Source organism: Crinia signifera, chromosome 6 (genome assembly GCF_055691185.1).
Source record: "Crinia signifera chromosome 6, ASM5569118v1, whole genome shotgun sequence".
Lineage (NCBI taxonomy): Eukaryota > Metazoa > Chordata > Amphibia > Anura > Myobatrachidae > Crinia > Crinia signifera.
In genome coordinates this window covers 26,745,516-26,758,528 of record NC_139222.1, presented here as the reverse complement: position 1 = coordinate 26,758,528, position 13,013 = coordinate 26,745,516, and the positions used below count along the sequence as shown (strand labels likewise).

At 50.6% G+C, this 13,013-nt stretch overlaps 1 protein-coding gene across 1 annotated transcript; it reads right to left on the bottom strand.

Annotated features, from left to right (window-relative positions):
- Nucleotides 1-495: 495 nt before the first annotated feature.
- On the bottom strand, nt 496-12,755 carry LOC146010158 (uncharacterized). Its single transcript, XM_083151119.1, is given in 11 exon segments — nt 496-1,553; nt 1,555-2,117; nt 3,251-3,802; nt 5,451-5,559; nt 5,656-5,706; nt 6,024-6,121; nt 6,236-6,359; nt 7,489-7,674; nt 7,786-7,886; nt 11,373-11,545; nt 12,660-12,755. Coding segments are annotated over 11 exon segments (2,064 nt in total). The 5' UTR covers nt 12,713-12,755; the 3' UTR covers nt 496-1,499.
- Nucleotides 12,756-13,013: the final 258 nt, after the last annotated feature.

Genomic DNA, 13,013 nt, shown 5'->3' with positions numbered 1-13,013 from the left:
TGACCTATTTAACAATAAGTGATAAAACGAATTGTGAAGGTTAAAACCTACTGCATATGATAAATGGTTCTCTTGCCAATCGGGGGAGCGGGCCAAGAGATTTGCCCATGGTAACACCAGCGGTTCATGGGCGTTCCCGTGAAAATGCCCGGTGACGCGGGTGCGGGCAGCTGACATCACTGGATGTCAGCTGCCCGCTCTGTTCCTGTCGAGTGTGCACACATATCTAAGTGATCTGTAGGGGGGGGGGGGGGGTGTCACTGCTTTCCAGGAGAATACATCTGCACAGCTAGTAATGGAATCCTGAATAAATGTAAATAGGGTTAGTAACCTTAAATGACTTAGGGGGCAGATTTATTAAGCTCGGTGAAGTGATAAAGTGTCTGTTTTTTATCACCGGCCAATCAGCTCCTAACTGTGAAGTTACAGGCTTGGTTTGAAAAATGACAGGTAGGAGCTGATTGGCCGGTGATAAAAACCAGACACTTTATCACTTCACCGAGCTTAATAAATCTGCCCCTTAATTTGATAAGATCGCTTAGAAATGAAACACGCATCGCTGTGTCTGTGTACAGCCCATAGCGATGCACTGCCCTGCGCTTCACTATCGTCGGGAGATAACTAGCCTGCTGGATAATTCTAGTCAGATCACTTAGAGAATGCCCCCATATCACTATGTGTGTAGGGCCCATTACTTGCTTAACTCAAATCTCCCAAGCTTAATCGCTGGGGCACACCACTGGCACTTTCCCAGTGATCTAGATCATGTTGAATCTCTGGCACAAATCTCTGCGTGTGTAGGGTAAGCTGCCCTGTAGTTAGTGCTCTGTTTAGTGTTTGCATTAACAAACAAAAAACCTATATGTGTATATACCATATACCACATAATATGTGTGGTGTGTATATATATATATATATATATATTTCTATGTAATGGCTGTAACAGGTTATTGTAATACAATCTTAGGGATATGATCGCCATGTTCTCCTACAGGGGCAATAATTCATCAGAGCAATAATATATTTATAATATATTTGAGTCAAAAGCATTGTTTAATAAGAGAGCAATAATATTTATTAATTATATTAAATTAATATTGTTAATAGTTTAAAAAAAAAAGCAGAAAACCTTTGTATGCACTGCAATAATATAACACTACCTGTCTGTCTATCCTGGTCCCTGTCTATGTAGATGGGAGCAGAGTATGGAGTTCCGGTGGGTCAGGACCAACAAATCCTTAGGAGTATTTTAACCCTATCCCTAACTCAGCCCTCCTGAGTCCTAATCCTGAACTTCCCCCTAGTGCAGGCATGTCCAAACGATGGCTCCCCCAGCTGTTGTGAAAATACACATTCCAGCATGCCTTGCCATAGTTTTAGCATTCCCTAATAGCAAAACTGTGGCAAGGCATGATGGGATTTGTAGTTTCACAACAGCTGGAGGGCCATAGTTTGGAGATATCTGCCCTAGAGCCGAAGCCTAATGCTCCATCGGGATCCTATACATGTAAGGCTCTGTGGATTCTCTGGTGGACGCGAAGGTTGGACTTCTGGGGTGAACTGCTTCCCACAGCTGGAGCACTGGTACGGCTTCTCCCCCATGTGCATCCTCTCGTGCTGCAGGAGGTGAGACTTCCGCGCGAACCCTTTCCCGCAGTCGGAGCAGGCGAAGGGCTTCTCCCCCGTGTGAGTCCTCAGGTGTTTCACGAGGAAGGATTTATACGCGAAGAACTTGTTGCAGTAAGAGCAGGGGAACGGCTTGTCGCCCGTGTGATGTTTCTCATGTTGGAAGAGATTGGATTTCACAGCGAAGCACTTCCCGCACACGGCGCAGGAAAATGGCTTCTCCCCCGTGTGGGTTCTCTGGTGCCGGAGGAGGTCGGAGCTGCAGGCGAAGCATTTCCCGCAGTCGGCACACGGGAGCCGCTTGTACGTTTTAACAACCAAATCGGTGTCTGTGTTGTGCGTGACCATATCGGCATGGGTAAGGAAGCAGTCCTGATGTGCGCGGTGATCGGCTGCTGGTTCTGCTCGGGGCTCCTGCGCTCTATCTTCCACCTCACAGACTGGAGATACGACTGCCGGCCGCTCCGAGATATCACGTCTCTGCTGCCCATCTGTTAAAGCAAATGTACGTCACTTTTTTTTAAATTCAATAAACTTTATTGGTTTTTCAAGAGAGAACAAAACAAATAAAATGTAAGTCACTTAATTATTTACGAAGGCCCGGTGTTACCACGATTCATACATGCACATAGCTTGGAAAAGCCCAATACACAAAAGGTTATAACTGGTTATGTTATCAGGCTACGCCAGGGGTTCTCCGGTACCACCAACAGGCCATGTTTTCTGTATTTTCCTAATCACACATAGTTGACTGAATTCAAAATGGTTCTTATCTGCTGTTATGTGAATCTGTTTTGCTGGGCCAGAAATGAGAAATCCTTAATACATGACCTGCTGGGAATTCATGAAGGCTGCAGTGAGAATGCTGGGGTTACATAACTCAGAATGAGTACGGCAGCAGTTCTGTGCCCCACCCCTCTAATACACAGAGAGCATGCAGGTGACCAGGAACTGCCTACACACTGCTGCATAGTGAAGGCAGGTAACATCTACCACATCTGTCAGCACAATATAGCTTTCCTTTTTCTTCCCCTCAATAATTGCAGCCATGCTAGAGACAATAAGCCAACAGACATCGCAAAACAAACAATGGAAATAAAAATGTAACATTAAAAATACGATTACCTGCTAAATCTGTTTCTCTGAGTCCATGGGGGACACTGGAGCAATTGGGCATAGTAGCCTGGGAAAGTCAGCAGTAATAAGTTGAAGGCTCCTCCCCACTCTACAATGGACTGAATAAAAATATTGTCGTGCCTAGACGCTCTCCCACACTGCTATACAAATTGTTGGTCCAGTGTCCCCCATTGGATGACAGATAAAATAAGTTTGAACAAGATGTAAGCTACCTGTGACACTCCAGCTGCTGTGGAACTACAAGGCATGTCACAGGATTTCTGAAAGGGCACACTGGTATATGTAGTTCAACAGTAGCTGGAGGGAAACGTATTGCTCACTCTTGATCTAGAGTCATTGAGGAATAGTCACAGCCTATTACATTTACCCCACTGAGTGCTCGGATACCAATAGTGTACGGAACATGCAAGACTTAGGGACTGCTCTGATGTACAAGGAGGTTTGTAAAACATTTCCCCCTATCTGAACACGGCTACAGTTTTCTCACCTGTGTGCACCCTTTGGTGCTGGAGGAGGTAGGATTTCCGGGCAAAGCGTTTCCCACAGTCAGGACACAGGAACGGCTTCTCCCCCGTGTGCGTCCTCAGATGTTTGGTAAGGAAGGAGTTATAGGCAAATCGCTTGCCACAGTCGGGGCAGGGAAACGGCTTGTCGCCTGTGTGACCTTTCTGATGCTGGACCAGGTTGGATTTGACGGCGAAGCACCGGCCGCACTCAGAGCAGGCGTATGGCTTCTCTCCCGTGTGGGTCCTCAGGTGCTCCACAAAGATGGACTTAAATGCAAAACATTTCCCGCATTCAGAGCACTTAAACCTTTTGCTATATCTGTTCACTGTAACCGTGCTCTGTGCAGCCATGTCCGGGGTATCAAGATAGCCTCCGCCATGTGCAGGGCAAGGAGGGGATCTGGCTGCACTGTGGGGTACTGGATGGCTATTTGTGGCCACGTCTCTATGAGACACCCGAATGTTGTCCCCCATTCCATAATCTGGAGATAAGACTACAGGCCGCTGCGAGAGATCGCTTCCGGGCTGTTCATCTGTGAAGCATAAAATAAATGTACGTAAGTCTGCTATATGGTGGTGGTGGTTGTGGGGGGGGAGGGCAGGGGACCCCTTTGATAACCACACTGACAAGGGGGTAGGTGTATAAAGCAATGATAAGGGAAGAGAAGTGAGCCAGAGGAGAAGTGGCCCATGGCAACAAATCAGCACTGAAATACCATCTATAATTTGCATAATGTAACATTATACAGAGCAGCTAATTGGTTGCCATTGTTAAAGTCGAATTGCATACACGCCATTTTAGAATGGTATGGCCGCCATTTTGGTTCGCAGAGTTACGCAAATAAAGTATAATACACAGGTTCTGTGTAGCAAAGCGACCCTTGAGTGCAGCCATACTAATACACATAAATTCATATCCCACACTTACACGAAATAAAATATAGTTAAACGAAGGCTTAGTTCACAGCACATAGTTTAACCAATAATACACGATTGTCTCTGTACATGTTTAGTATCTTTATGTTCCGCGTCCTATGCGCAGCACTCCGGTCGTAGCGAAAAGTTCGCAAGTCCTAATGTCTAATAATTACGGACAAAATCCATAAAACGTACTTTTTCCATATGAACTGAGGAAGACAAAGGATCAAGTTGTAACCGGTTCTTGTGGTTGATTTACGACCCCCTATGACGATACCAACAGACAAAGGACACCAAAGTACACTCACCCTGCACCATTCCACCTTAAGTGCATTTCGTTTGCTCCAATCCACGAGGACCTGACTTTTGAACCCTTGACCAATGGAAACTACCTTTGACCCCTCTTTGTGTGGACACTATAAAAGTAGCGATCCCTGGCTGGCTCGGTCACTTCTTCACTGCTTTCCCCCCCTTCCATCCTGACCGGGCTAAGTTCTATTTGAACCTAGCGAGCTCGACCGGACTGCGCTGCGCATTTAGATGAGACGGTAAACGGTTGCATTCCTTTTTGTTTACTTATATTGTTATGGCTGATTGTATTCTGTATCTGTTTCTTTTCCCCTAGTAGTGTAAAGCATATTTAGTATTGTTAAACCAACTGTATCCTGTGTTATATTGTGTTCTTCTTTCTGTACCCCCTTGCTGTCCGCTAGGGACTAAATACATTATTTGGAGACTCTATCTCCTTACTTTGAGTTAAACCCTTGCCTGGACTCTTATTCGCATTTAGCGACAAAGGTGTAATACGGACATTGTCCTTAAAGGTGTACGCAGTTTGGGTACTAAGTACTGCGAAAGGATACTGAATTACAAGTATCTGTCTAGCGTGTATAATACACGAGAAAGGTCCGCTATGCTGCGCTTCGCTTTGTTCGCACGTAGCTAGGAGTAAAAGGGTCAGCAGGTTACGTAAACTGCGCACTTCACTTGTTATTCGTCTGGTCATATTTATATCGGTATTAATACCATAGGCCACGTCTCCTCCCTTATCACTGCTTCATACATCTACCCCTAGGTTAGAGCACCACACGCTCCACCCTTGAGAGGCCAATCCTGGAATAGGATTTGTGATAGCTCTAGTGACCCGTGGCACCTTTAGCATTTCTTCCATCTCACCAGGCAGTAAAAGGTAGACTGCTGCCAACTGGTGCGGCCTAAAGAACTATAATGACAGAACTGGGCTCAGCAATCCAGATTACCCACTTGTGCAGGTCTGTTTCCTGCTCTCCTCCTTATATGGCTGATCACATCTCATATAAAGGTCTTCTTCGTCCTCCGTAGTTTCACCTCTAGTGTCAGCCGGATCTTCACTCTATAGAGTGCGAAAAGCAGATGTTCAGATCTGGCAGTGTCTGCACAGACCATAGAGTCTACATACACGTTGGAATCTCCATGCGTGGTCATCTACCTGATAGTCTTCTTCTGGGACTTCCACTTTAATAACCAGCAAGTCTTCACTCTGAGCGGCAAACAAAGACAGCGGCCAACAGTGGTCTCAGTGAATGATCCTCGGAAATATTTATACATGAAAATACTAATAGCCAACCCAAATATTACTCTCTTTGCACCGGTTACATCTGCCCCACCTGCAGTGCAGCATGGTTTTGTCCAATTGCTAACAAAATGTGCTTTGTGATCTGAATTAGGATCATGAACCTCCCTATTTACAGCGCTGTGTAATATTCTGTCAATTTGAAATATATTAATAAATGATAATTATTATCACAGCCCCAATGCATGTATAAATTCATGTCGGTAGGTCTATTTTCCATCTACCTGAGAGTCCTCTTGGAGGTTATCCTCTTCCTCTGTACCATCCTGTGAGTGAGGCAGACTGGGAGACCTCTCTGGTGTGTCTATGTCACTGGACCCATCTGTAGGACACACACAGTGACTGAGAACATCACTATATTATTACCATTATTTATGTGTGTATTAGACAATGGGATGGATTTTCAATACTACAATTAACTGAGGTCTCCTCTTACCCAGTGATGTGAGTGGCCAGTGATCCTCCACCATCATGTCCTTGTACAGATCCTTGTGTTCCTCTACATACTCCCACTCCTCCATGGAGAGATAGACAGTGACATCCTGATGCCGTATAGGAACCTGACACACACAGTGATACAGTCATTACCCAGACACATCCCCTGGTGTTACTGTATAATGTCCCATTCCCAGCAGTCATCACCCAGACACATCCCCCGCTGTTACTGTATAACGCCCCATTCCCAGCAGTCACCTCTCCGATCACATCCCCCGGTGTTACTGTATAATGTCCCATTCTCAACAGTCACCTCTCTGGTCACATTTCCCTGGTGTTACTGTATAATGTCCCATTCCCAGCAGTCACCTCTCCGGTCACATCCCCCCGTGTTACTGTATAATGTCCCATTCTCAGCAGTCACCTCTCTGGTCACATCCCCCGGTGTTACTGTATAATATCCCATTCCCAGCAGTCACCTCTCCGGTCACATCCCCCCCCGTGTTATACTGTATAATGTCCCATTCCCAGCAGTCACCTCTCCGGTCACATCCCCCCGTGTTACTGTATAATGTCCCATTCTCGGCAGTCACCTCTCCGGTCACATCCCCCGGTGTTACTGTATAATGCCCCATTCCCAGCAGTCACCTCTCCGGTCACATCCCCCGGGGTTACTGTATAATGCCCAATTCCCAGCAGTCACCTCTCCGGTCACATCCCCCTGTGTTACTGTATAATGCCCCATTCCCAGCAGTCACCTCTCCAGTCACATCCCCCGGTGTTACTGTATAATGCCCCATTCCCAGCAGTTACCTCTCAGGTCACATCCCCCGGTGTTACTGTATAATGCCCCATTCCCAGCAGTCACCTCTCCGGTCACATACCCCGGTGTTACTGTATAATGCCCCATTCCCAGCAGTCACCTCTCCAGTCACATCTCCCGGTGTTACTGTATAATGTCCCATTCTCAACAGTCACCTCTCTGGTCACATTTATCTGGTGTTACTGTATAATGCCCCATTCCCAGCAGTCACCTCTCAGGTCACATCCCCCGGTGTTACTGTATAACGTCCCATTCCCAGCAGTCACCTATCCGGTCACATCCCCCGGTGTTACTGTATAATGCCCCATTCCCAGCAGTCACCTCTCCAGTCACATCCCTCAGTGTTACTGTATAATGTCCCATTCCCAGCAGTCATCTCTCCGGTTACATCCCCCGGTGTTACTGTATAATGCCCCATTCCCAGCAGTCACCTCTCCAGTCAGCAGCTGGATGATCTTGTTGGTGAGTTCCAGGATCTTCTGCTCATTGTCTTTCTCATATGTCAGTGAGTGAGGTGGAGGCTCAGTGACGGGGCTCTGGGTCTTGTTAAGTGCTCTTGACAATCGGGAGCCAACACTCATATATTCAAGTGATGTCTTACTTAATACTATGTAATCCTGTGGTTTGGGGGGGGGGGGGGGGGGAGAGGGTGCAACAAACAAGACAAAGTTCACATATTGAAAGATGAAAAATACTTCTGAATGCTCTAAGCATTCCAAGAATCTCACCTCCCCAGTCAGCAGGTAGATGATCTCCAGGGTAAGGTTTAATATATGCTCAGCCATGTGACTCCTGTCCTTCTCCATCCTGAGTCTGCTCTCTGCTGTAACTGATCAGAGGGGACCACTACAATAAAATAATAATAATTCTACCTTCTAAAAGCAAAACAAAAAAAACACAGCAAGATAAATCACGGCACTGCCCCCACTACTACTTACCTGCCCTCTCCCCTGACTCCCCTCTGCCTGCTCTCCCAGCACTGCCCCCACTACTACTTACCTGCCCTCTCCCCTGACTCCCCTCTGCCTGTTCTCCCAGCACTGCCCCCACTACTCCTTCCCTCTCCCCTGACTCCCCTCTGCCTGCTCTCCCAGCACTGCCCCCACTACTCCTTCCCTGCTCTCTCCCCTGACTCCCCTCTGCCTGCTTTGCCAGCACTGCCCCCACTACTCCTTCCCTGCTCTCTCCCCTGACTGCCCTCTGCCTGCTCTCCCAGCATTGCCCCCACTACTCCTCCCCTGCCCGCTCCCCTGACTCCCCTCTACCTGCTCTCCCAGCACTGCCCCCACTACTCCTTCCCTGTCCTCTCCCCTGTCTCCCCTCTGCCTGCTCTCCCAGCACTGTCCCGGCTACTCCTTCCCTGTCCTCTCCCCTGACTCCCCTCTGCCTGCTCTCCCAGCACTTCCCCCACTACTCCTTCCCTGTCCTCTCCCCTGACTCCCCTCTGCCTGCTCTCCCAGCACTGCCCCCGCTACTCCTTCCCTGGTCTGCCTGCTCTCCCAGCAGTGCCCCCACTACTCCTTCCCTGTCCTCTCCCCTGACTCCCCTCTGCCTGCTCTCCCAGCACTGCCCCCGCTACTCCTTCCCTGGTCTGCCTGCTCTCCCAGCACTGCCCCCGCTACTCCTTCCCTGGTCTGCCTGCTCTCCCAGCAGTGCCCCCACTACTCCTTCCCTGTCCTCTCCCCTGACTCCCCTCTGCCTGCTCTCCCAGCACTGCTCCCACTACTCCTTTCCTGTCCTCTCCCCTGACTCCCCTCTGCCTGCTCTCCCAGCACTGCCCCCACTACTCCTTCCCTGTCCTCTACCCTGACTCCCCTCTTCCTGCTCTCCCAGCACTGCCCCCACTACTCCTTCCCTGCCCTCTCCCCTGACTCCCCTCTGCCTGCTCTCCCAGCACTGTCCCTGCTACTCCTTCCCTGTCCTCTCCCCTGACTCCCCTCTGCCTGCTCTCCCAGCACTGCCCCCGCTACTCCTTCCCTGTCCTCTTCCCTGACTACCCTCTGCCTGCTCTCCCAGCACTGTCCCCACTACTCCTTCCCTGTCCTCCCCCCTGACTCCCCTCTGCCTGCTCTCCCAGCAATGCCCCCACTACTCCTTCCCTGTCCTCTCCCCTGACTCCCCTCTGCCTGCTCTCCCAGCACTGCCCCCACTACTCCTTCCCTGCCCTCTCCCCTGACTCCCCTCTGCCTGCTCTCCCAGCACTGACCCTGCTACTCCTTCCCTGCCCTCTCCCCTGACTCCCCTCTGCCTGCTCTCCCAGCACTGCACCCACTACTCCTTCCCTGCCCTCCCCCCTGACTCCTCTCCTCCTGCTCTCCCAGCACTGCACCCACTACTCCTTCCCTGTCCTCTCCCCTGACTTCCCTTTGCCTGCTCTCCCAGCACTGCCCCCACTACTCCTTCCCTGCCCTCTCCCCTGACTCCCCTCTGCCTGCTCTCCCAGCACTGTCCCCACTACTCCTTCCCTGCCCTCTCCCCTGACTCCCCTCTGCCTGCTCTCCCAGCACTGCCCCCACTACTCCTTCCCTGTCCTCTCCCCTGTCTCCCCTCTGCCTGCTCTCCCAGCACTGTCCCGGCTACTCCTTCCCTGTCCTCTCCCCTGACTCCCCTCTGCCTGCTCTCCCAGCACTTCCCCCACTACTCCTTCCCTGTCCTCTCCCCTGACTCCCCTCTGCCTGCTCTCCCAGCACTGCCCCCGCTACTCCTTCCCTGGTCTGCCTGCTCTCCCAGCAGTGCCCCCACTACTCCTTCCCTGTCCTCTCCCCTGACTCCCCTCTGCCTGCTCTCCCAGCACTGCCCCCGCTACTCCTTCCCTGGTCTGCCTGCTCTCCCAGCACTGCCCCCGCTACTCCTTCCCTGGTCTGCCTGCTCTCCCAGCAGTGCCCCCACTACTCCTTCCCTGTCCTCTCCCCTGACTCCCCTCTGCCTGCTCTCCCAGCACTGCTCCCACTACTCCTTCCCTGTCCTCTCCCCTGACTCCCCTCTGCCTGCTCTCCCAGCACTGCCCCCACTACTCCTTCCCTGTCCTCTACCCTGACTCCCCTCTTCCTGCTCTCCCAGCACTGCCCCCACTACTCCTTCCCTGCCCTCTCCCCTTTGCCTGCTCTCCCAGCACTGTCCCTGCTACTCCTTCCCTGTCCTCTCCCCTGACTCCCCTCTGCCTGCTCTCCCAGCACTGCCCCCGCTACTCCTTCCCTGCCCTCTCCCCTGACTCCCCTCTGCCTGCTCTCCCAGCACTGCACCCGCTACTCCTTCCCTGTCCTCTTCCCTGACTACCCTCTGCCTGCTCTCCCAGCACTGTCCCCACTACTCCTTCCCTGTCCTCCCCCCTGACTCCCCTCTGCCTGCTCTCCCAGCAATGCCCCCACTACTCCTTCCCTGTCCTCTCCCCTGACTCCCCTCTGCCTGCTCTCCCAGCACTGCCCCCACTACTCCTTCCCTGCCCTCTCCCCTGACTCCCCTCTGCCTGCTCTCCCAGCACTGCCCTGCTACTCCTTCCCTGCCCTCTCCCCTGACTCCCCTCTGCCTGCTCTCCCAGCACTGCACCCACTACTCCTTCCCTGCCCTCCCCCCTGACTCCTCTCCTCCTGCTCTCCCAGCACTGCACCCACTACTCCTTCCCTGCCCTCCCCCCTGACTCCTCTCCTCCTGCTCTCCCAGCACTGCACCCACTACTCCTTCCCTGTCCTCTCCCCTGACTTCCCTTTGCCTGCTCTCCCAGCACTGCCCCCACTACTCCTTCCCTGCCCTCTCCCCTGACTCCCCTCTGCCTGCTCTCCCAGCACTGTCCCCACTACTCCTTCCCTGCCCTCTCCCCTGACTCCCCTCTGCTTGCTCTCCCAGCACTGCCCCCACTACTCCTTCCCTGCCCTCTCCCCTGACTCCCCCCTGCCTGCTCTCCCAGCACTGTCCCCACTACTCCTTCCCTGTCCTCTCCCCTGTATCCCCTCTGCCTGCTCTCACAGCACTGCCCCCGCTACTCCTTCCCTGTCCTCTCCCCTGTATCCCCTCTGCCTGCTCTCACAGCACTGCCCCCGCTACTCCTTCCCTGTCCTCTCCCCTGTCTCCCCTCTGCCTGCTCTCCCAGCACTGCCCCCACTACTCCTCCCCTGCCCTCTCCCCTGACTCCCCTCTACCTGCTCTCCCAGCACTGCCCCCACTACTCCTTCCCTGCCCTCTCCCCTGACTCCCCTCTACCTGCCCCCCACAGCCAGAGTCTCAGGGTACATCATGGTGTCATAATGGGATCTCTGGATAAATACTTAATTTGTAGTACACTTATAAACCACTTCAATGAACAAATGTGAAGTTTTACCTGCTCCCTTGTGTGACTCTGGAAAACCTTCTGCTTGGGGTGTGTAGTTGTTTTGGTCACCCGGGACAGAGTCAATTTCCCCGTTTTGTGCGGTATAAAGAAGTTGGACAAGAGCCGCAATAGCAATGACGCAGCCAGATCTGGGGACCGGACTAACGATCCTCCCTAAACAGCTGATATATGTAAAACAAATGAAATAAAATTTGATATAATATATTTTTTTATGAATATCAAGTATATAAAAAAAAAATTCTAAATAATACAAGGTTAAATAACACAATCTGCATCAAGTGAAAACCTCCAACTCATATTAAGCTTAAGTAAGAGAAAATTAGTTTGTATTTGAAGTTTTTAATTACACCCTCTATATATCATTGGTTCCCAATCTCAGACTTCAAGGAACCCCAGGTGTTATGACTGCGCATGGTTAAACACACGTGCGATTGGGATCAACGCCGGCGTGGGGGTACCCGACTGAATTCTGGCATTGGCAAGTTCAAAAACAATTGCCAAAACCAGTAGCGTACAAACTGGGCGATATTATGAACAATATAATTTAGAAGGGCCAAAACAAGTGATATAATTTATTATATCGCCCCAGTGTTTACGCAGCTTTACAGTACAAGTGTTTGTGATATCCGTGCGTCCACAGCCTGTATATCACTAAAACCAGCCCTGTTCGTGTGCCTTGAGGACCGTGGTTTAGGGATGCCATAGACGATTCATAATCATTGATGGTATATGACCGATGTAGAATAATTTTGCCATCTACGGGGAGGACTGGATGGTTCCCTTCCATCGATGACAGAGCATAACCGAATCGTTTATTTTTTCCCCCAAGATGCCAGGACAGAAAGCATAGCTCCACCCCTGACACCCTTGAAGCCATGCATCCAGGTTCTGATTGGCCCTCTGGCCAGTCAAAGAAAAGCGATAGCCATTGACAGGTAAAACCATCAACTCAGACATCACATAGTATGCAACCATTGATGTTGATAGTACCAATGGATATCCCTACCGAAGTTGGGAATTCCTGCTTTATATACTATATCCTACCTAGACCAGTCCTGGCCAACCTGTGGCTCTTCAGCTATTGTGAAACTAAAAGTCCCAGCATGCTGTGCGGCAGTTTCACCATTCCCTGATAGCAAACGTCTGTCAGGGCATGCTGGGACTTATAGTTTAAAAATAGCCACAGGTTATCCAGTCCTATCATGATACTCATGTATAGCATACACTATAACTATATCCCGTATGTCACTGTGGAGCGGCCAGAACCCCTCTCACCTCCGGGGACACATGAATGCATCATACAGAAGAATTAACTGAGTTCTGTTCATCCATTCCTGCACAGATCTTCTGTTCCTATATTTACAACGACACTTCCGGTGTCTGGACCAACAACACTTCCGGTGTCTCAGCATACTTCATGCAGGTGGAACGCACAAGTATAAAAGTTTGGAACGCAAAACACGGAAGTGGCGTCTGACATGCGCTGCCACAGCATGCTGCAGTCAATGTGTACACAGCTGGGAGAGCAGCTGTTCCGTAGAATGATCAGTATACGTTACAGTGCGGGAGAGAGATCATTATTATTAATCAGCCGTAATGAATATTCAGTGGGATGGAAGGGGAGTGTAG